Raw genomic sequence first — 23,254 nt, forward strand, 5'->3', positions numbered from 1 at the left:
CATCACCATGTTCCTATCTTGCAGCCCCAGGCCCTGGAGATCTCTTGTCCTGGATTGCCCTTGTCTCCTCCTCCACCCCTGCTTCCCCAGTCCCTCCTCACAGCTTCTCCTGTCCCTCAGCCTCAGGGATGGCTCTGCTTAGGGGTTCCTTCCTCCTGCAGGTCTCCCAGAGCACTCTGACACCACCCTCTTCCCACAGAAGCTGAGTCTGGCAGTCATTCCCTTAGGCATCGTCTGTGCCCCCCAAGCTCTTTGCCGCTTGTCTGTTTACAAGTCTTTCTCAGGAGACTGTAAGATCTTTCACTCAAATACTACACATGAGTGTCTTATTCCTTCATATTTCTTCAGTATCTGCCTCAGGACCTGCTAAATGATTGGATGAATGAATGGCTAATGGATGTGAACAAGTCATAATCACAAATGTTTCTTATGGCCCATCTCAATGCAAACAGTATTTTCGAGTTCTAGTTACTTACATGTTACCTAATAATAATATCAACAGCCAACCCATATAGAACACCTACAATGTGCCAGGGAATATGTGGGAGTCTTTAAATATCTTATTCAATCAGCACAACCACTTTTGAGGTAGCTACCACCAACAGTCCCAATTTATAGATAAGGAAATCAAGACTCAGAGAAATTACGCCACTTTCCCAAATTAATCCAGTCGGTGGGTGCGTTCTTCCTGGCAGAGGCAAGATCCGAACACCAGCAATCTGACACCAGAGTCCAGGCTTGTAACCATGAAGCAATATTCTTCTTGTTCCAGAAAGCATTACATTGACTAGACCTTGATTGCCTCCCCCACTTTACTCCTTTTTCCCTCTCTCCCATGACAGCAAGTTGGCTTGCTTCCTGCTCACACCTAGAAGGCTCATCCCCATGGGAGCAATTGCTTCCTCAATATGCACCTGCTGAAGCACACATTTCTCAGGTGCTGGTGCAGAAGTCAAGCTACAGAGGACCAAAGCGGTGTGTGCGTAGATGGGGGGTGTAACATCCACAGTGCATCCTCTTATACCACCTGGTTCCAGACCCACTGTAGGTCATTGGAGCAGAGCTACTTCACGGATAAAGCTCTGGAATGAGCCCCCGAGAGAAGAAATAAAGCAGATGCTGCTTCCTTGTCTCCCTCCTGAAGTCAGAGGCACACAGAGGAGTGGGGAAACATCAGGACAAAGTCAGCTCCAGATCCATCGACGAGTGAAAGGGTGGGAGGATGATAATGGTAACCCGTATTGGAGTGGGCCCTTGGTACAGAGGTTAAGATGTCTGCATCCCATATCAGAGTGCCTGGCTTTTTGTCCTGGCTCTGCTTCTTACTAATGGGCACCCTAGAGGCAGCAGGTGTTGACTCAAGTACTTGGGTCCCTATCACCCACATGGGAGACCCAGATGGAGTTCCAGGCTCTTGGCTCTGCTGTAGACCAGCCCTGGCTGCTAAAGCATTTGGGTAGTAAGCCAGCAGATGGGAAATCTCTCTTTCTGTCTAAGTCTCTCTGCCTATCATAAAAAAAAAAATGAAACAAAACAAAACAAGATAATGCATGTTGAAACCATCTTAGAGGATAATGATCTTTCATGAACTACAGAGAAAATTCGAGGGGGGGGGGTGTGGTGCAGCAAGTTGGTCTGCCATCTGTGATGCCAGCATCATCCTGCCATCCCCAGTGGAGACCTGGATGGAGTTCATGGCTCCTGGCTTTGGCCTGGCCCAACCCTGGTTATTTGGGGAGTGCTATAGTGGATGGAAGATATCTCTCTCTCTCTCTCTCTCTCCTTCTCTGTCACTCTGCCTTTCAAATAAACAAATAAAAGCAAATCGTTTTAAAAACGGAAGATGTGAGAAAATAGAAATAGGAGCAACATATTTTGACTCAGGTCCAGAGACCTAAACAGCACGTCTTCATTGAATATACGTTGTGTGCTTGATAAACACGTATTGATTTTACTGTAATTAGCTTAAAACTTGAATTTAATATGTAAAGCTGAGTTGGATAAAAAGATATGACCACAGTTGGCGTATAGATGTAAGTGTCCTTCACGCTGAGAAGAATCAGGTAAGAAAAATCTTGCTTCTTTACTAAAACATCTGGAGGGAGGGGAAAAAATAATTCTCTTTTGTGCCCCTTCCCAGGGCCATGGATTTATAATCTTCAATAACACAAGCTCTTCAAGGCGGAAGTCCCGGCGTCTTTGCCTTTTTTTTTTTTTTTTTTTTTCCTTGACAGGCAGAGTGGACAGTGAGAGAGAGACAGAGAGAAAGGTCTTCCTTTTGCTGTTGGTTCACCCTCCAATGGCCGCCGCGGCTGGTGTGCTGCGGCCGGCCGGCGCACTGCGCTGATCCGAAGCCAGGTGCTTCTCCTGGTCTCCCATGGGGTGCAGGGCCCAAGCACCTGGGCCATCCTCCACTGCACTCCCTGGCCACAGCAGAGAGCTGGACTGGAAGAGGAGCAACCAGGACAGAATCCGGCGCCCCGACCGGGACTAGAACCTGGTGTGCCGGTGCCGCAGGTGGAGGATTAGCCTAGTGAGCCGCGGCGCCGGCGTCTTTGCCTTCTTGCCTTCAGCAGGTCGCAGAGTCCCTGGCTCCGAATATACGTTCAATCAATGAGTCAAACCGAATTAAAGGAGAGAGAGAGCGCGAGAAGATCAAAGGCATAAAAAGCAGCTGAGAAAGCGGCGGAGCAGCGTGAACGAGGGAACGGCCTCGCTCGGGCTGTGCTTTCCATCACCCTCCCCAGCACTCTATGACAGTTCCCTGGCACGGCTCCTGCCTGCCAGCCAGCCGGCGAAGGGAGGTGGCAGAATGATGTTGCTCATGGGACTCTGCCCTACTCTTTGATTTGGCCGCTAACAGGGCAGGTGCACTTTCTAAGTTACAGACGAAGGTGGCAGGTCATTTCCAGCCACCCCAGCCCCACCTGGCAAAGGAAGCGTTAGCCTGTAACAGACCTTTCAGAGCAGAGCCGAGAGGCGCCTTAGGCAAACTGGAAAACAGATGATCTTGCCAGAAGCAAACTTGTCTGGGGGTGGGGCATGGTGGACGTGGGCGCTGCGGAGTCCCCAGAATCCAGCAACCTGCTGACTGGCTGAAACGGGTGAGTGTCTTGGGTCTCTGCTAGTTGAAGCGGCACACTTGGCTCCTTCTGACACCCTGTTATTTATTTGAATATTTCCACAGTGCGTCCCTCTCCAAGCCCTCGGAAGGCTATCCCCAATTCAGAGGTTTTGTGAACACTAAATGACGCCTGCCAGGTAACTGGTGCTCAGTTCAGAGCAGCCATTGTATGTGCCACTGTCCTGGCACCTCAGTGACTTCATCAGTCCACTGGGGACAGCAACCCTTGTTTCCCACTGTTACGCTCCTAGCTCTTAGCTAGGGGTGCTGGGAGTTCTGAGTGTATCAACTTAGATGTTCTAAGCCAAACCAAATTCATTCTCAGATCTTCTGATACAGATACCCGTGGAAGAAATGCTACGGGCACTGTATCTTACTCTCTGGTGACAAAAATCCCTCAAGAAATGCTTGTAAACATACAAAGACACATGGTCTGGGCACCAACACCTCTGACTGGCTGAGCAGTCCTCCAGCCAAAGGGTTGACATCAATAAGGAGGCGCTTTTCCTACTAATGGTCTAGGGCTCTAGAACCAGGCCCTATCTAAATAAATGTAGCATAAAAAATTAATTAATTTGTCAATTAAACAGACAAAAAATTAAATCTGTCAATTAAACAGAACTGGGACAAGAGCAAAAATAATAAGAATTCAACATGATGAACAAAGGAGCCAAAACCATTATACTCTTCGGTGAGTAAAAATGTAAAAGCTGTACTTGTGCTAAAAAAAAAAGAAAAGAAAAAAGAAAAAAGAAGAAGAACATAGTTGGAAAGCACGGGATAAAGGAAAAAGGAAATCTACACAGAAGAAATAAATCAATGTGAATCATTGGTGAGCTGTGGCTGCCAAAAGAGCTAAGGCAACGTTGGACTACAATAATAAAATAGCAGTGTCCAGAAAAAGGGAAGAAATGGTTTCAATATGCCCTAATATCTACTCAAACTGGAGTTTTTCTAGAAAGAAAATAACCAGAAAAAGGGAGGATCTGGATTACCGTGTAGTCTGAGAAACAGGTGAGCAAATGGAAATAAAAGATGAGGCGAGTGGACACAGACTGAGAGATTTAGGTGGTCCTTGCTTTCTCCCTGGAAGTAAACAGAGCTGTCTTGTGGGAAAGGTCTTCAACACACTTGGTGGGCCCATCAGATTGAACCTTAAAAGGAGACTAGAAGTGGACCTGCGAAGGACTGTCTTTCAGTTCAATGGGAGAAAGGACTTGTGTTCCAGGTGACTGCTCTAGCTCTGGGGCCAATAACCACAATCAAAGAAGTAGGGGAGTGTAGCACCAGGAAGTTCCTCTCTCTTGTGTGTTTCTTTTAGGAGGAAGCAAACTGTCTTTTCCAAAAACTCCCTTGGTATTGATGAGGAATTACTTTCAGGACATTCCCTTGGAATCCAAAGTTTGTCACTGCTCAAGTCCTTTATATAAAATGGTGTAGTACTTGTACATAACCTACACACATCTTTCCATAAACTTTAAATCAACTCTAGATTACTTATAATGCCTAGTACAATAAAAATACCATGTAAACAGTGGTTATACTATCTTGTTCAAACAGATGCAATTTTTTTTTCAAATATTTTTGATCTAAGGTTGGTTGAATCCATAGATGCAGAACTCATGGATGTGAAACCTACAGATATGAGGGCCTGACTGTATTTTATTCTGTTGGCCAGAATGGAATCCCATGATCGCCCTTAGCTGTAAGGAAGGCTGGGAAACTGAATGTGTGACAGTAGAGTAGCCATGACTGGCTTAAATCGCTTTAGATTAAAAAGTCAATACCCTAAGAATAATGAAGCGAAAAATGGAAAGCGCATGGGTCACCGAGCTGCCGAACCACATTTCAAACAACCAATTTCCAGTCTTCTTAGGGAAGAAAAATAAATGCATATTTGATTAAGCCATTGCTAGTAAGATTTGCTGTTATTTGCAATCAAATAAGCCCTAATGGACACAAATAGGATATTCATGAGGGCATCTGGGAAGACATCCAATAATACTATTTGCAGTTCTCATTCATTCAACCAATATTGATTTAGTGTCCATTTTATTCCAGACATGGGTAAAACTCAGGATGTAATGGTGAACAAAACTAAACAAAGTCCCTGCCCTCATGGAGTTTACAGTCTGGGAGAGAAGACAGGCACTCCTGCAACAACCCACAAAGGAGTGTCAGTGTTTAACTCCCCATTTCTGTGAGGAAAAGGCATGTGGTAGGACGGGAGCACACAGTGCAGGAGCCACCAGGGTAATGGAGTTGGGGAAGACTTTCCTGAGAGGTGAGCAGCAGTCTGAGCTCTCCACACGCGTTCTCAGGCTGCCCAACAGGCTCGCTCCCTCCCTCCCTCCCTCCCTCCCTCTCTGTCTCTCTCTCTGTCTTGCCTACATCTTGTTGATTTACCTGCTGCCTTGTTGAAACCCACCGTCATCATCCCAGTCATCTTCAGGATCACTCTTCCACAAAATCCTTACTGACTTTCCACCTGGAAGTGACCTATGCCTTCCTCGAGCCGCATGGGATATGCTCTTACTCTGCCTTCCAGTTTGAGGGTTTGTTCGGCATACTCTGCACACCTGCCGCACCCCTGTAGGACACAGACTGTCCATAATTGACACATCCTCTCAGCAAGTGTCCAGCGACCTAGCTTGGTTGCCTTGCACTTAGCCACCATACAATATTTATTTTAATTGTATTGTAAAACTATATTTTACAGATGGTTACTGCCATATAGGTTCAGAAAATATTTGGTAGATGAATGTGTTAACGTCCCCACAAACCCAGACACCCAGAACTTTGGATTTAAAAAAAATATTAAAATATATTAATAGGAGTTATAATTCTGTCAACTGTCATCATGGATATGAGCAGAAGCCTGCTTAGTTTATTACTTAGATTATTTTTTAAAATTTATTTGAGAGGTACAATTACAGAGAGAGGGAGAGACTGAGAATGGTCATCCATCTGCTGATTCACTAACCAAATGGCTGCAACAGCAGGAGCTGAGCTGAGCTGAAACCAGGAGCCAGGAGCTTCTTCCAGGTGTCCCATGCAAGTGTTTGGGCCATCCTCCACTGCATTCTCAGGTGCATTTGCAGGGAGCTGGATCAAAAGAGGAGTAGCCAGGCCTTGAACCGGTGCCCATATGGGATGCCAGCACTGCAGGCAGAGGCTTAGCCTACTATGCCACAGTGTTGGCCCCCTAGGTTATTTTTTTAAGATTTATTTATTTGAGGGCCAGAGAGATCTTCCATCTGCTGGTTCGCTCCCCAGATGGACACAACTGCTGATCCAGAGCCAGGAGCTGGGCAGATACAAAGCCAGGAGCCAGGAGCTTCTTCCAGGGTTCCCACATGGGTAGCAGGGGACCAAAGACTTGGGCTATCTTCCACTGTTTTCTCAGGCCATTAGCAGGGAGCTGGATAGGAAGTGGAACAGCCGGGACTTGAACAGGAGGGCCATATAGGATGCTGGCGCCGCAGGTGGAGGCTTAACCTCCTAGCCAGAGCATCGACCCCATTGCTTAGATTATTGCAACCCTTATTCCTTAGCATAAGGGGCAGGTGCTAGAGTTTCTCAATATTTTCTACATCTTCGAAGGAGTCTGGCCCTGTTCAACATGTTCAGGGTGACAGCTGTCTTGGAAAGCACAGAGTCTCTTAAATCCATACACACACTGTTCATCTTCATATTGGGTTTATAAAAGGAACACTAAGAAAGATCATCGTAACATAATGGCACACTGTCTTAGAGATCCCCTGGCGACAGAGACCCGGAGACTCGTCGCAAACCACGGAGACAGTTAAGAGGAGTTCCCTTTGGAACTGTCTGATTCCCGGGCAGTAGCTCTTTCCCTTGGGACACGCAAAAAATGTCAGAGCTTTTCAGCTACTCCTCTTATTGTTAACATTTACCCACGTCAACACACTCCAGCAGGGAGTTCAGAAGTTAGCCTCTGGGTGGAGGTATTACGAGATCCTAAAGCTGCAGCAGGCCAACCAACTACCAACCGCGCTAAGTTCAAAGCTGCCGGAGATCGCGCCCAGAGTCAGGGCAGGGAAAAGCAGCGCCCAAGAGGAGCCATCGCGCCTTTCCTCCCGCGCCGGGGGCGACCCAGGGCGACAGCCGAGGAGCTGCAGCCAGCGCCCGGTGCCCGCCCCCCAACCCGCAGGACACTCGCTCCTCTCGGCGAGAATGGGCGCAAGACAACCCCCTCGGGTGCCCTTGGTCCGCTCGTCCTCCGGGGTCAGGTGAAAGCGCAGCAGAGCCCCGGCGCTGTCGCCGCGAAGCCGAGTGGGGGCGGGGTCGCCCGGGCGCCCCTCCGCCCGAGCCCTGGGCGCCTCGTGGTCCTCCTCCTCCGCGCCGTCACTGGCTGCACCGCCGCGGCCCCGGCACAATAGAGGCTCCGCCCTCCCTCCGCGCGAACGCCCAGCAGCCCTCGCCTGCCGTCCAGCCGCCGCCGCCGCCGCCGCCTCTGTGTCCCCCTCGCCGCGCTCCGGGTCCGTGTGCCTGGTCCCTGTGCGCCCCGAGGCTCTCCGCCGCCCGCCCGGCTGCGCACCCACCGCGTCTGCCTGGACGTCTGCCTTCCACCTGAGCCCTTCCTCCGGTGCCCACCTCCACCCGTCACCTCCTCTTCCTTGCGCCCAGCTCGGTCTTGGGGTCGCACAGTCGAGGGCTGCTCGCGTGGGGCAGGAGATGCCCCGGGTCGCGGGGGCGCACTCCTCCGCCCTGCTCAGCTGCACCCAGCTTTAAAAGGCGCCCTGAACAGCCACTCGGGCTCCAGCCAGGAGACCCCGTCGCCTCGGCCCTTGCGGAGACCCTCGACCCAGCCGTTCTCTGAAGGGGCCAAGGCTCCTCTGGTGGCGAGGGTCATGGCCAAGCCGAGGCTCCTTGTTCTCTGCTTCGCTCTGGTTGTGGCTCCGGGCTGGGGGTCCAGCCCTCGCCCCACAGGGACAAGCGAGCCCCTAGATGTGCCGACGGCGGCACCCACGGAGGACGACATTCTGCAGAACGAGGCCGACAACCAGGAGAACGTTTTGTCCCAGGTAGGATGCAGAGCCCCCTGCCCGCCCCTCTTGTCTAGGTGGTGGCAGGGGGCCCAGGGATTGTCCTCCCTCAAGTGTTTGGGGGCGGCTGCTTCCCCTCCATTACCAGGGGCAAAGGCATTTGCTTTTCATTTATCAGAATATTTTCTTAATATTAATTCTTAATGTGAAGGACATGGATCCTCAAAAAAAAAAAAAAATTAGAGAGCCTTTCAAGGTTACCAAATCAGGAGAAAAGAGAAGACGAGGAAGGGAGACTCCACCTTATTCTTCCGTCCTGTCTGTGTGGTTGTCTGTCAGAACTGGGATGTGGAAACTAGTGGGTTTATCCAACAGGGGACACACAGCATCACCCGTGGCAAGAGGTGTAGGGCCTGGGGCTGGGCGTGGGCTGAAGACAGAGCAGCAACCTATGTGATGACCACAGAGGAAGTGACCCCAGAACAGAGCAATTGGCCACGGACCTGGTATAGTGAGTGGCGGGGGGGCAAGGGGGACACTGGAACTGGAGATCTGGATGCAGGCTCAGTGACAGGTGGTAGTGATGGACATGGCCATTTACCAAGTGCTTGTTCCATCCGACTCAGTCCTCCAAACACCCCAGTACTGTTTTCTGCAAAGGAGGAGTGCAGGGCCGGAGAGCACCACGGGACTGGAAAGCCAGGCCTCCTGCCGGCCTTCAGCGGGGAGCTCATGACTGCAGGCGCAGTCCTGTCCACAGTGCTTATTTTCACATACACGGCATGGTGTGTAGCGGGTGTTGCTGTAATCCTCGGAGTGTCTGGGAAGGGATCGGAGCTGCCTGTGCCACCGCTCAGCCCTCGGGCTAAGCCTGGCTCCTTCCTGGAGAGAGCCAGCCGTAAGGTCTGCATTGGGATTTATCCAAGTCCAGTCCCCTCACTCTCCTTCCAGTGATTGTATTCCTCGGTGCCCTGTAGCCACCCACAACCTCACACTGATCCCTAGATAAAAAAGGCATTAAAAAAAATCCCTCACATTGGAGTGCTATCAACCAAAGCTTTCCTGCAGCCGGAGCCTCCTGGAGGGAGGGAGTCCAGGCAGGGTGCTGGGAGCAGGGTGAAACGCGGCAGAGTTTCGGAGAGTGGATTAGCCACGATTTACTCTCAGCCTGTAAAGACCAGCTCTGAAGTCACCCTGAGACGCACCTCCTTCTTCCACGGATCCATTCTGTGTTGGACAACAGCTCTAAGACAAATATTAGTGTTAGAAGAAACCCAACCTTTGCAAGGAAAACATTACCCGACACCCCCCCCCCCCCGCGCGACCCGAGCGCGCGCGCCAGTCCCCAGCATCCCAAGGAACATTTCCACTCAAACAAGCTCCGTGCCGGCCTGCCAGGATCATTAGTCAAAGGAAGGGAACGCTTCTGCCGGCCTAGGAAAGGAGCCCTGGCTTGAGGATACACGACTTGTTGGACAGAGATGAGCAGAGAGAGAGAGGCCCTTTTTCCTAGCAAGCGCCCAGAGTGCAGCCTCCAAAAAGCCTGCTGTGTGATGTTTCCTGACTGGGGAGCCTGGCAGGGCCAGGCTACCCAGAAGGAAATGTTTAGCCTTGTAGAAGCAGCAAGCACTGCCCCCGTTGACTCTCCTGGGGTTTTGCCTGGAGTTTGAATTCAGAAGCTGTTCAAGGAGCCAAATGAACCCCTAGACTGAGTAAACCTTGTAGACTTCCGGGACCCGTCTCCCCCCAACTCCCTTTCTCCAAATCTACCATCATTCAAGTACCAGATCAAATACCACTTCCTCCAAGAAGTCTTCCCTGGTTCCCACTGCTCTTCCTTTGCTCGGCCAGGGCACTTGTTACTCCCCACGCTGGGTGACGGTTCTTTATATGCCTCCCACACTACAGACCCCTGTGGGGTAAGCTCTCCGTCTGGCCCATCTCTGCACCTCTCACAGCCCCTGGGTGGCACTCAGGTGTTAAATGAACGAATGACAGAAGGATCATAACTTTCACATCCCTCCTTCAACCCCTCGTCCTTTTCCTTTTTGAATCTAAGCCTGGATTCTAGCTGAAGGCAAGGGCTAGTGGAAGAACGATGGGGCTCGTTTGTTTTTTTCCTTTCCATGATGAAAGGTTAAGGCCCCCCCTGAGGGAGACATGGCTTTCCAAGACAAACCAAGAGAGCTGAACTCAGTGCCTTGAAGGAAAAGCACAGTCAGCAGATTGCGCTGTGATGACCTAGTCGCTCCATGCTTCGGGCTTATCCGAGATCTCTGATGGTGCAGGACATGTGACAAAGCCAAAGGGGCACCTCCCTGAGGAGTCTGCCCCATGCTACTGTCCTCATGTCTCCTCCCATTCTCTCCGTGTCTAGTTGCTGGGAGACTATGACAAGGTCAAGGCCGTGTCTGAGGGTTCAGACTGTCAGTGCAAGTGTGTGGTGAGACCCCTAGGCCGAGATGCCTGCCAGAGGATCAACGCGGGGACCTCCAGGAGGGAAGACTTCTACACCGTGGAAACCATCACCTCGGGTTCATCCTGCAAGTGTGCCTGTGTGGCGCCCCCGTCCGCCCTCAATCCCTGTGAGGGAGACTTCAGGCTCCAGAAACTGCGGGAGGCTGATGGCCGCGACTTGAAGGTAGGAGCAATGTGGGGCAGTGCCACGGATGGGAGGTGATCTGGGTGGAGCCACTGCTGGGAACTGTCAGGCTTTTGGAGGAGGGGAGGCTCTGGCCCCTGCAATCTTGTATGTGGATCCAAGGCGGGTGTTCTGACAAACTGGTCATTTTCAGCCCCAGGCCTGGAGGGAGATGCTGACAGCAAAGTGTGCTTGTCTTTCCTTATGGAGCCAGGGAGGCTGGCCTGGGAACAGCGGCCGGGCCCAGCTGGCCAAAAGAACTCAGTGTTCTCCAGGAAAATTGCTGCCACGGGTTACTGTCAGCCCAGAGTGCACGGGGAAGAGGCGAGAGATGTAGAGGAGTGGGCCTCATGTCCTCAGTACCCGGGCCGCTGCTGCTCTAGGCTCTGTCATCCACCTGGCAGCTGCTCTGGTGGGCTGAGGGCTTTGTCTGCTGCTTCACTTAGCCCTTCTCGGGGGTGGGGGGTGGGTGGAATGAGCCTGGTTTTGGAGTCAGCTGCATCACCACAGCTGCATAATCCTGCTCTGGTTATTTAACTCATCTGACCTCCATCTCCTTGAATAAAAAGGGGGAATACTATCCACTTCATAGGACCACGAGAATCAGTGAGCTGACCACTGTGCACGATGGCTGGCATTCACTTGGGCATGACTATGTAAACGCACAAGTGTGTGGCCGTGCAAAGTGCTACAGTTGTGCCTGGCCCCTGCACCCACTCGTGGCTGGTGGTCTCTGAGATACCTTTATGCAGAGTAGTGTTTACCCATGCAAGGAGTGTCTGGGGATTTGGCCACATTGCTCAGAGCTGCAGCTGTGCCGTGAAACTAATTTTAAAACCAAGTGCCAATGTCACTCAGTTCTAGATTGGATTCTGGGGGCTTCTGGAACAGTGCCAGGCAGTTTCTGTTAATCATCACAGAGTGTGTGACCTGCAGCCCACCCCTGGCTTCTACCCAGGCCTCAGCTAGCAGGTGGAGAGGAAGAAGCTCTCCTCCTCCTCCTCCTCCTCCTCCTCCTCCTTCTTCTTCTTCTAAGATTTATTTTATTTATTTGAAAGGCAGAGTTACAGAGAGAGAGAGATCTTTCATCCACTGGTTTGTTCCCCAAAACTCCGCAATGGCTGGGGCTAGGGCTAGCTGAAGCCAGGAGCCAGGAACTCCATCCAGGTCTCCCACCTGCCTAAGCACTCAGGTCATCTTTGGGTGCTTCCTCAGACACATTCCAACGAGCTGGATTGGAAGTAGAGTGGCCAGGGCTCGAATCAGCACCCTTATGGGATGTTGGCGTTGCAGGTGGTGGTTTAACCCATTATGTTGCAACATCAGCCCTGGAGCTCTTCTTCTAAACATGAATATTTCTCACATGGAATTCTTCATTGGCTAGGGGCTAGGGGTTGGTGCTGGGGCATAGTGGTCTAAGCCTCCGCGTGCAGTGCCAGCATCCCATATGGGCACCAGTTCTAGTTCCTGCTGCTCCTCTTCTGATCTAGTTCTCTGCTATGGCTTGGGAGAGCAGCAGAAGATGGCCCAAGTGCGTGGGATCCTGCACCCGTGTGGGAGACTCAGAAGCAGCTCCTCGCTCCTGGCTTCAGATCAGCCCAGCTCTGGCCATTATGGCCATTTGGGAAGTGAACTAGTGGATGGAAGACTTCTCTCTCTCTGTCTCTCTCTGTAGCTCTTCCTCTCAAATCAATCAATCAAATCCTAAGAAGTAGATGAAACAAGGCTAGGGGATGAGTGGGAAAGAGATCGAAAAAGTGTGGCTCAGCAAAGTCTTCCAGGAACTGGCCCTTGGCAAACAGCCTCCATGTGCCCTTTGCCTGCACTCTGCGTGCCTAGGCGGCCACCAGAATATTGGCCACCTTTCTCCTAGTGGCCCCGTATTGGCAGGAGGGGTGATCTTGGGGAAAAAAAATTGAGAAGGCCAGCTGTATGGTGGCGTTTGTCATCTCAGAGACGGGCATTGGGTTTGTTTTACCCAAGCTCAAGTGAGCTTTTTGTGCGGAGGAAAACCCTGTTGGTGCTTTCCAGGGCCTCTCGGAGACAAAGAAGCCATGTGTTTCAGAAGCCTGTCGTCAAGGTGATGCTATTTCTAGCCGATTAGTTGGGTATTTCTAGGTTACCTGCTATGGGCCAGTTGCTATGAATCAGAGAGAGACCACACAGACACTACTTTGAAGCAGCATAGAGTGTAGTAGAAAAGCAGATATGTGTGCAATTGACATAAATCTTGAAAGAAGCACACACCGTTTGTGAAGATATCTAGACCCCAGGCCTACTTGTTCTTATAGGATTATCCCATTTATTTACCCAAATATTCCAGAAAGCATAATGCACTTATGCCATTGTGCTTGCCTATACATTTCATAGGGCCATCTCTCAGTTTTTGGCTAGTGGTTTCTCTGTTGAGTCTCCAACATGGAGACCTGAAAGGAAGCTTCTGCCCCAGCCCTGGACTAACCCCTTGCCCTTGCTTCATAGCTCTCCACAATCATAGACATGCTGGAAGGAGCTTTCTACGGCCTGGATCTGCTGAAACTGCATTCGGTCACCACCAAACTGGTGGGGCGAGTGGATAAACTGGAGGAGGTAAGGAAGATTCTGGTTTCCATACGCTTTTCTTGTCAAGTCCCAAAGCAAATCAGACTTCCTGCACAGAGTATATGCCCTCAGGAGACTTAATCTATTCTATTCTTTGGAAAGGAAAAATATGCATAAAAATTCATCCAAAATCATGCCAAATTGTTGATGGCAAAGAGAATCAGTGATACAGGAATGTAAGTACCTTTTTTTTTTTTTTTTTTGTCTTTAAGAGCACAAGACCATTGTATCTCTATTATCATCTTGACTTCTGGGGAACTTAGAGCTAAATGAAATACAGAAGTAAAATATACATCTTACCCTAGTTTTAAGGTAGAGTCATCTTCCTTCTGGGTATATGAGTGCTAATTTCTTATTCCGATTTTGTTCTTCTTTAATTATTCTGGTACACACTTGTGTGTATCTGCCTCACCCATTTTATAGGAAAAAAGCAAGAATGATTCCTAATAAATAGCTTTACTATTTGGGTTTAGAAGTAGTGTAATTTTAATGGGCAAAGACAGCACAGACATATGGTTTTCAACTAGTAAAATGTTATGAGATGGTGAGAGTTAAGAACTGTTATAAACAAGTAATAATGTTGACATATACTTTGACATATAAATAAAAACGTATTTAGTCACCAGAAAAGAGGGACCATCATCTAGCCTTATTGGTAAGAAGCTTAATGGGTGTGTTTCATTGACTTGCTTCCAGTTCTTGGAACAGTAGTTGAAACAGGGCTGCTGCTTCAAATTGAAATCTAGTGCTTTAATTTTTAGAAAGTTGGTGTAATTGATAAATTTAATAACAGAATGGCTATAAACATTAATATTCCTAGAAAGTTGGTCTAATTGGTAAATTTAATAACAGAATGGCTATAAACATTAATATTCCTTGTGAACAAGTGGGCTTTTGGGGTCTGTCATGGAGGAGCTCAGGTTCCCTGATGAGTGATTAGTGAATGCAAGATCTGAACACAGCGCCCCTGTCTTGTCTGTGGCAGAGAACACACCAGATCAGGAGTCATTGCAGGGTGAGGTACTCTCCTCTGCCAAGCAGCCACATCTTACTTCCTCCATCCACTTTGTTTGAATTCTGAGGGGATATAAGGTACACTAGCCATTTTGAAAATACCTTGAAATGGTTAAATTAAACAAGGCACTAGGGTTATCACCAAGGAGAGATGGGGCAAACTTTCCCACATTGCTGAGCCAAGAGAGGGTGGGATGAAGATGGCAGAACACTGCAGTTACCAGGACTGGTTTTAGCACTTTCATTTCCCTCCTGAAAATGTTCCCAGAAAGTGAGCACAAGTCCCTTCTCCACCCACCTTGGGCCCTTTAGTGATGAGGGTTTTCTGATTATGAGGCTTACTTAGCTTTGGGAGGGCTGGTGGGTCCACAGTCTCTTCAGTTACGGGGTCTGATGAAAGGGGTCCAGACTCTGCGTGCTGAGCTTTACAGACAGGTAGGGGTGGCCAACAGGACCACAGCAGCCCCTCCTCAATGTCTCTCTACTCTCCCAAGATGGGTTCCCTAAGAGAATCAGGCCCCTGAGCATCTTGGGTCCTTCCTCCCCAGCCTTGATGTGGGCGATGAGAGTGGGAATGGGCCACACCATCCTACAGTCAGTGGACTTCATGCAGTCTCAGGAGTCTTCTTGAAACCACTTGCTGGTTCTCCTCAATGAGTTGAAAAGGAGTTAAGGTCCAGTACTGGCAAGTGTCTGTTTCTGGAGGCTCCAGAGTCGTCTAAGTATGCAATGTCCTTTAAAGAAAACCATTGCATTTCTACAGAAACAAGGGTGATGGCCACTTTTGCCTTCACCTGACCTTGGCAGCCTCTGGTTTTCTGTCTATCTGGAGGGCACAACCTTGGAAAGATAGCTATGGAGGGAGAGCACAGTGCTTGGGAGGTCAAGGTCAGGCACCCAGCCTCTGAGAAGGCCAGTACACCGGGCTGTGTTCAAGGGCCACAGCCTGTGTCCAGCTTTGTCTAGCAACTGAGCCCTCCCTGCTGGCCAGGGACAGGAGGGTAGGTGACTTTAGGGCAGCACCACCACCTGGCAGCATCGTATCTTCTGTGGAATAGCACAAGAACGGGGTTTTTGCTCAAAAATGATCTTAGTTACATCATTAAGAGAAGCCCTCTTTCAAAACTGGTATGTTTAATAACAAAAACTGGGCCATAACAAGAATAATAATAACAACCTCTTACATTTGTATAACATTTCACATTTTTTAAAGCATCCCATATACATTTAACCCACTTCTTGTAAGTGAGGTGGCATGGGAGACCTAAAGCAATTCCATAACCAGTCTGAGATTGCAGTGCTAAGAGTGTGGGACTAGAAGTCAACCTTCTGATTGCTGGTCCAGAGCTCTTTCTAATGAAACCCATAAGTTTATTCGAATCATCGTCATCTGCCCAGTGAGTGTCAGTTTTTCCTAACCAGAACTTAAAAACAATAGTTCTTCCAAGGGGATTTCTAGGCAGCGTGTGGCTGTATCCCATATGTCCCATTAGATGAGATTAAATTTGAGTTAGGGACGGTCCCACCCAGAGGGAGGCTTCCCAGGAAGCAGACATTCCAAGGCAATGGGGTGCTGAGCCGTGGCAGTGGAGTCTTGGGATGGACTTGGGCCCCTGGGCCCGGAGAGTGGAGCTCTGAATCTACTTGAGGTCGTCTCCTGGCCCGTGCCTGCTCACTGTCTGGAGTGTGCAGTAATTGAAAAGGCAGAACGTTGGGTGAATGGGAAAAACACTCCCTCTCCAGTCTGCCTCCGCAAGAGCCATGGAAGTGCAACTCTGCCTCTGCTCTTTGGATATTCTTGAGTCCCGAGGGGAGTTCTCTGCAGGTCAGACATGACAAGAGGGGTCAGATTGGAGGGGCATTTTGCCCAGAGTAAGATCAGTGCTTGGCAGTGTTAGCAAGGGCACACATATGCATTCACTGCGGGTGTATGGGAGCATGTAGGAATGGAAACTTCATTTGCAGATGCATCAGGACGGAAGAAAAAAGAAGGGATAAGTCAGCTCAGGGAGCTTTGCCTAGTGCAGTGACTTCGGTTAAATTATTTTTGTTTTCAATTGTGAAACATGACTGAGGCACAGATAAATGCACAAGCAATGAGTGCACAGGCTAACAGACACCTGTGTCCGCCAGCCAGCTGGAGAAGTGGGATATGCTACCACTCCAAAAGCCACCTACACGCCCCTACTGCTCACACCCCCTCGCTGACGGGAACCTCATCCTGACTTGGATGTTAACCATCTCCCTTGCTTTTTGTTCTAATTCCATCATTGAAGGGTGTTTGTCTCTAGCTATAATTATTTTGCCTGTTTCTGAATCTGGTGTAATCCTACATAATCTCTCTGTGTGTGTATGCATGTGTGTGTCTGTGGGTGTCTTCTTTCACTCGGTTTTGTGTTTTTCATAATTACCTATGTTGTCTCCATGTCTTGCAATTTATGTGTTTTTACTGCTAGGCAGTACGCTAGTATATGAATACACCACAACTGACAAGTGTTTATCTGTCCTTCTGATGACGGACACATGGCTTGTTTCCAGTTTCATGATTCTAATAGTCCCGCGAATGTCCCTGTAAACCAGCATCCCTGGACACGCACTGTGCCTGCCCGTTAGTTGTGCTTGTCTTCCGTGTTATAAGACAATGCCAGATGGTTTTTCCCAACAAGTAGACATTTACACTCGCTCCACACGCGTGCTCGCCCACACTTGATACTGTCAGATTTCCTGATTTCTTTCCATTTGGAAAGTGTGTCTTAGCAGAACCATTTCACCAGGTTCCAGAATCTTACTTCTCCAAACTTGGGTGAGGCCCGAAACCCCAGGCACCTGTTTTAGAACTGGTCCAGGGAGAAGAAATCCCAGGGTGGTCAGCATTCCCAGGGCCTTCCTCGTGGCAAAGCCAGGCTGGCCCTCACCTGCAGGTGGTGGGGAGGGGAAGCAGGTTCAGGAAGTATGGGTGTGCAGGGGGTGGGAGGGGTGGGGGGTAGACACAGAGCATAGGTGCCACAGAGATGGGAATTGAAAAATCTAAAATGAAAACCTACAGCTTCCACATGGCAAAGGCAAACTCCGTTCACTGCATATAAAGCTGGGTGTGGCACTGATTTGGCTCCAGAAAAGACTTTCTGCTTGAACTCCACGGGCTCCCAGAGACACAGAGACTGGCAGGCTGCTCAGGCCTTAATGTGGAGTGTGGAGGCAACAGGACTAGAGGCATGGAGTACATCTGGAACCCTGCAGCTCTTCCAGGAGCCGATTTACTACCAGAGTCGAGAAAAAGACAGAAGGACAGATCATTAAAATAATCTCCTCTAACATCAAGACTTTAGCTGGATTAACTCATTCTCGTAAAAGCTGCAGATCTTTAGGAGGAAACGCCCACCCCCACTTAGCTGCAGGACACCTGTTTGTAAGTACTGGCTCTGCTTAGGACTGGGTGCACACAGGCCCCTGTAGGTATGTGGGCGTGTACCCCGTGCTGTTCAAATAGATGCATGCCTGTAAGCTTTCCATTCAGTGACTTCTGTGGCTTCTGGGGCTTCTGCCCCTTCTCGTGTGTGTGACCCTGTCTTTTGCATCCACCTGCTGGGGTTTGCAAACCTTGTCCATGAGCACTGATGGGCGCCTGGGGACCTTGGGTGTCGGCTGAACCTGAACTTTTTTTTTCCCTCGTGATTTTGCTTTCATGTGAGATTTAAAGTCTGTGATGGATTTATCAGGCCCCAGACTGGCCCAGTCCTAGAATGTGCTGGCACAGCCATTGCTGAGGGCTTCTTCCCAAACCTTAAGATGGGGAGGCTTTTGTGTTTCTGGGCTGGGAGGCAACATCAAAGGAGCTTCCCTGACTCTGGGGGATGTATCTTCACCGGTTAATGGGAAAATGTGATTTTCATCTGTGCAGGCCTGGCTATGAAATGGGGGAGCTCCTTCCAAGCCCCCCACTTCCCCTCCCACTCTCCCCTGCCTTCAAGACACCCCAAGGGCTGGTCAAGTCTGCTTGTGTGGGAGCGTTTGCTGGAAGTCACTCTTCTTTGAGGGCAGGCTTGGAGGGGAGCCTCACTCACCCTGCCTGAGAGCAGTGCCCTCCTCTGGGGAGAGACAGAGGGTCAGAGTTACGGCTACCCACTTCAGCTCTAATGTCATTTAATTCAATTTCCGTCTTCGTCTGAGCTCCAGCCAATGAATTGCCTCTCCTGGGGCCACATATACTTCAAGTCTCATTTGCCACTGCGGAATGTAAGGTTTTCTCCTTGGCTAAGTAAGGGAGCTTAAGATGCAAGAGTGAGCCCCCTATCTGCTGGGCTGGGAACAGCGCATAGCACCCAGGACGTGTGGCTCTGTTCTCAGGGGTGGGTCACCCCTGCTGCACACAGTCATCAGAGGCCTGGGCTTCTTGCCCAGTCACTCGTGGCTCCTTCCAGGCTCTGGGCCCTTTGAGGGCAACCCAGGCATAGGTCGTCTCTGTTTCCCAGGTCCTCGCCCAGCCCCCAGTGTGGAGTCGCTGCTCAACAGTTGTTTGGTTGGGTGCAGGATGTAACGTGGCAGCTGGTGTCTCCCTGTCTATCCGTGCCCGTCACCTGTGGTCAGAGGGATTGGGCAGTAGCCCGCCTCTCCTGCCATCAGGAGCACCAGCTGTTTTCCAGACACTGGAGGACAGCTGTCGTCCCAATGACTGTCCCAGACCATCAGGCCCCAGCTACAGCCTGGAGGGCTCAGAGAGAGAATGGCAGGACAAGCCGTGAGCCCGCCTCCTTGGGCCCGGTTACCCCACACCTGCTCACTTCACTCCACCAGGATCCACGTGCCCCAGAGTCCTGTGCATGCCCGGCCATGCGGCCTGACACTCACAGGGCCTCCCAGGGAAGCCCCCTCAGGTGTCTGCTGCGTGACTTGGAGCCAAGGTTTTGCCCACCTGGAGTCACCCCCATACAGCAGCCAGCCTTAGACTCATGCCTTCACGAAACCTTAGCTCTTCTTTCCTCTTGCACTTGCACATCTGCAACTGAGATCCTAGGGTGTGCCCACACCAGCCTCCTCCGCACACCTCCAGCCCTGCTCAGGGCCAGGCGCTGCACCACGTGAGCCTCGCACTCACTCTTCACATCAAGTCTGGACAGGCACGTGTCATCATTCCTTCTTTCTCCAGCTAGGGCCCAGAGAAGTTCCATCACATACCTTACATGGTTCCTTAAGAGGCTGTGATGGTGGTGTGGGTTTTGTGCTTGATCTCCAGGGCTACACCCAGCCCCCAATGCACCCACTGCCACCCCACAACTGGCCTATCAGAAAATCAAGACCCTAGAGAAATGCCAGGGCTTCTCTCTTCCTCTCTGTGGTCTTTTCTCCTGGTTCCTACAGTTTTGCCTTAAGCCCATACCCAGTCTTGCTCATGCACACCTATTCTTGTCCAAGAACTGGCGAGGTCAGCATGGAGACCTCAGTCGTGGTCTTTCCCCCATGCCTGCCCTGCCAATCTGCCCATGGCTCATCAAAGATGGGCTCTGACCAGTTGTGCCTAGCTAGCTACACCCCCAGGCCCACTCACATTCTGATTCTCCCTGGCTCAGAGGGCCCTACCTGGTGTGTGTGCCTCCTACAATCTGGTTTCTGTACATCTGTCTGTCACCAGCACCAGACACCTGTCCCCAACTGGCGACGAGGCCTTGCTCCCAGCAGACACCCTCCCATGCACTGCGTCCAGCATGCGGCCCTTGTTTGGGGAATGCCTCTCAATCCCTTGGCTCCACTTAGTCCGAGGACTCCTGACAAGGTTCATTGTGTCTGGCCTTCTGCCCAGCCCCCTATCTGCCTGCCTTTCTCCCTCCGCCCTTCCCTCCTCTTGACGGTGCCAGGATCCTTGGCAGGGGTTGTGTGGTGCACTTGCTGCTGCCAGATAGGCACCCTTCCCGCCTCAGCCCGCCTCGCTGCCAGCACCGCCCGGGAGCGAAGCACACACACCATAAATGTCAGGGTTGCAGCTGTCCCTGAGGGGAAGAGCCTGAGACATGAGATCATGGGTTTTGCCTGTCTTGCAGGGCAGGATTGGGAGCCCCTGTGTGGGCAGCATCCCCTGGGCTGCCTGAGAGGTACCCACAAATGGCCCTTGGTGTGAGGGCTGCACAGCCCAGGGAGGGATCTGGAGCTTGGCGAGGCCAGCACCCCCCAAGCTGGAGGCAGCTGAGTGGGGGTGTCGGGGAGGGGCAGCTGCTGCTGTCGCCTGGGGGCACACCAGCTGGCTCGGGGGCCTAGGGGGTGATGCCACTGCCGACCTGCTGTTTATTCAGGCGGCTGGTGGGCTTTCCTGGTCCCTGGGGGGGAATAAGCTATATTGCTCCTCCTGGCTCTCAGAGCTGGGCCTGCCTCCCACGCTCCTCTGTGGAAACTCCGAATAATGCTCTGCATCCAGGGCAAGAGGAGAACTTCAGGTTAGGAATCCAGGAGAGGAAAGCCCTCTAGGGCCTAGAAACCCAAGGCTCGGGGAGGCAGGGACAGGGGCAGGGGCTACATCTTAGGGGCTGCCCCTTTGCCCCACAGCCAGCATCTCACATGGGCTGATGGCGACTGCTCCAAGGTGTTCACAGAGCAGGCAAGATCTTCTTTCAAACAGTGAGGACAGTAGGGCCAAGCCTTCCCATCCACCCTGAGGTGCCAGCACTTTGTATGGCATCCTGGGGCCATCGCTGGGCGGCAGGTGCACACCCCCTCAGCCCTTTCCTTAGCGAGGCCTCACCCATCCCACTGACGAGTAAGTACCTGTGTCTTCCCATCATCCTTTGTTTCTCCAGGTACCGCACCCTGGCAGGTGTTCTCTTGTTTGGTGCTTCGTCTCGTGCTTACCTCCCCTGCCCACAGAGGGAGGTCTTCACCAGGGTGGGGTCCTCATCTGTCTTGCTTACGCTTTGGTCCCTCAGTGCCATGGCTGAGCACGTGAATGCATTAATGAAGACCTAACACTGGCCCCCTGGGCCTGCTGGGCCGTGCGTCCTGTCTTAGGAGGGGAGAGCCACAGGAGGACATCCACTTAGGGATTACAGAAACACTTGGGCCACTTAGAGACCAGGAGCTTTTCCTGTCCATTCCAGAAAGAACTTGGCCCCTGTCACACAGCATCTCTCACACATGTTTCTGTCCCCTTATCCCACAGCTGTCCCCCAATTTCAGGCAATGGTCCTCAACCCTTAATGTGTGCAGAGGAAGGACCTGAGAATCTCGCTAAGGTGCAGACCGGGCTCCAGCAGGGCCGGGTGGGTCCCAGGGCTCTGCAATACTGACAAGTCCCTGCAGGATGCCAATGCTGCTGGACTCCGGGCCACACCCACGATCCTATAACTCCGCACATGTGCACCTCCTCTCGTGTCTCCTGAAACCGAGCTGCAGGCATCCCCTGGCTTCTTTGGTGTGCTTGGTGCTGCTGCGGGCTGGCTGGGTGCCAGGACCCTCTCCTGCGCTCTCGTGATCCCCAAGTGAACTGAAGAGGCAGGACCAGCAGGCTGCATGTTGCTCCAGTTTTTTTTTTTTTTTTTTTTTGAGTGTGTTTGTTCTTCTGAACTTGGACAATCACCTCTTTACTCTGGGCCTCAGTTTCCTCTTTGTGAACGGAAAGCTTAGGCTTGAGTTCTGGCCTCCATTCCAGCTGTCACAGTCTGTGATAAACAACCCTTCAGCAGGGTCCATGCACACCCATGCAGTCACTCACTCAGTCCTGCAACCTGTGGGGAAAGTGCTAGTGCTCTCCCCCCAGCTTACAGACATTGGATATGTCACAGACAGTGACACGTGCGGGTGTGAACAGACAGCTCCCTCCAGAACCCACGCTCTTAACCATTGCCCTGGATGTTCCCTGTCAGAAGCGACTGCACAACCTCTAAGACCATTCATTCTGCACATTCTGGAGACGAGACACCTTTCTCGTGGGCTTCAGCACGGTTCCTTTTGTGCAATTGAGGGAGGCTGGCTTGGCCCAAGTCCTGTGGAACACATTGAGCCTTTCCAGGGCTCACTATCAGGCATGTAATGAAATGCCAGAAAAAGGGCACGGCCGATGCTTCGGGAGCCTGGTTAGTTTAACACGCACCTATTGGGCTCCTCTGGGCAGCCCCCTGTGGGAGCCACTGGAGCCACAGCGTCTGGGCCTCGTGATCTGCCTCCATACGCACTCATGTCCCCAGCTCCTGGCCGCCGTGCTGCCCTGGGGGACTGTGGCGTCACAGCAGCTGTAGCCCTGTGCCTGCCAGTGTCTGGGCTTTTACACTACCGTGTGTGTATGAAAGAAAGAGGAACAGGAAACGCATCCTTGATTTTACATGGTTGCTTTCTCCACCAGCCTCCTAAACAGGACCCAAAGGAGGCCACCACACTGGACACGGTCGATGTCCATGGAAACCTTAGTAGGGAGGCCGACACGTTGGGTCTCAGTATGGTCAAACTTCCCTGTAAACCCCTGGAGGAGCAAGAGCAGCTCCAGGGCTGTCGACAGCTCTCCTAAGGTGCAGATCCCATGCAGCGTCCTCATTGTCCGGGAGTTGCTTCTGATGCCCCCAGCCCTGCCTCTCTTGTTTTACAAATCCAGTGACTGAGTCCCATGGAGGCAGCTAGAACATTTTGTAATGTTTCCCACCACTGGGTAGGGAGCATTGTATATAAATGACAGAAAAAGGCATGGTGTCCTGGAGGCCCAGGGACCTGAGAGTGCTATTATCAGGAAGCCCGTGGTCGTTTGGGCAGTATTTCCAGCAGGTGGACATACCAGGGCTCGATGACCCTGGAAATGCTGCCCTGGGGCCTGGAATCTCTTCCCAGCGCAAAGCTGGACATGCTCGTGGGCCCCAGTCACTTGCTGGCTGATTCTCAGCCTGTTTGCTGTGT

At 51.3% G+C, this 23,254-nt stretch overlaps 1 protein-coding gene across 1 annotated transcript in view; it reads left to right on the plus strand.

Annotated features, from left to right (window-relative positions):
- The first annotated feature begins 7,539 nt into the window (after positions 1-7,539).
- OLFML2B (olfactomedin like 2B) overlaps positions 7,540-23,254 on the plus strand; it is a 33,487-nt gene continuing 17,772 nt past the window's right edge. Inside the window, exons 1-3 of the mRNA XM_002715110.5 lie at positions 7,540-8,172; positions 10,511-10,774; positions 13,256-13,363. Of these exons, the coding sequence (XP_002715156.2) occupies positions 7,999-8,172; positions 10,511-10,774; positions 13,256-13,363 (546 nt within the window). The 5' untranslated portion in view covers positions 7,540-7,998. The remainder of the gene's footprint in view (positions 8,173-10,510; positions 10,775-13,255; positions 13,364-23,254) is intronic.

The sequence above is a fragment of the Oryctolagus cuniculus genome, chromosome 7 (assembly GCF_964237555.1).
Source record: "Oryctolagus cuniculus chromosome 7, mOryCun1.1, whole genome shotgun sequence".
Classification (NCBI taxonomy): domain Eukaryota; kingdom Metazoa; phylum Chordata; class Mammalia; order Lagomorpha; family Leporidae; genus Oryctolagus; species Oryctolagus cuniculus.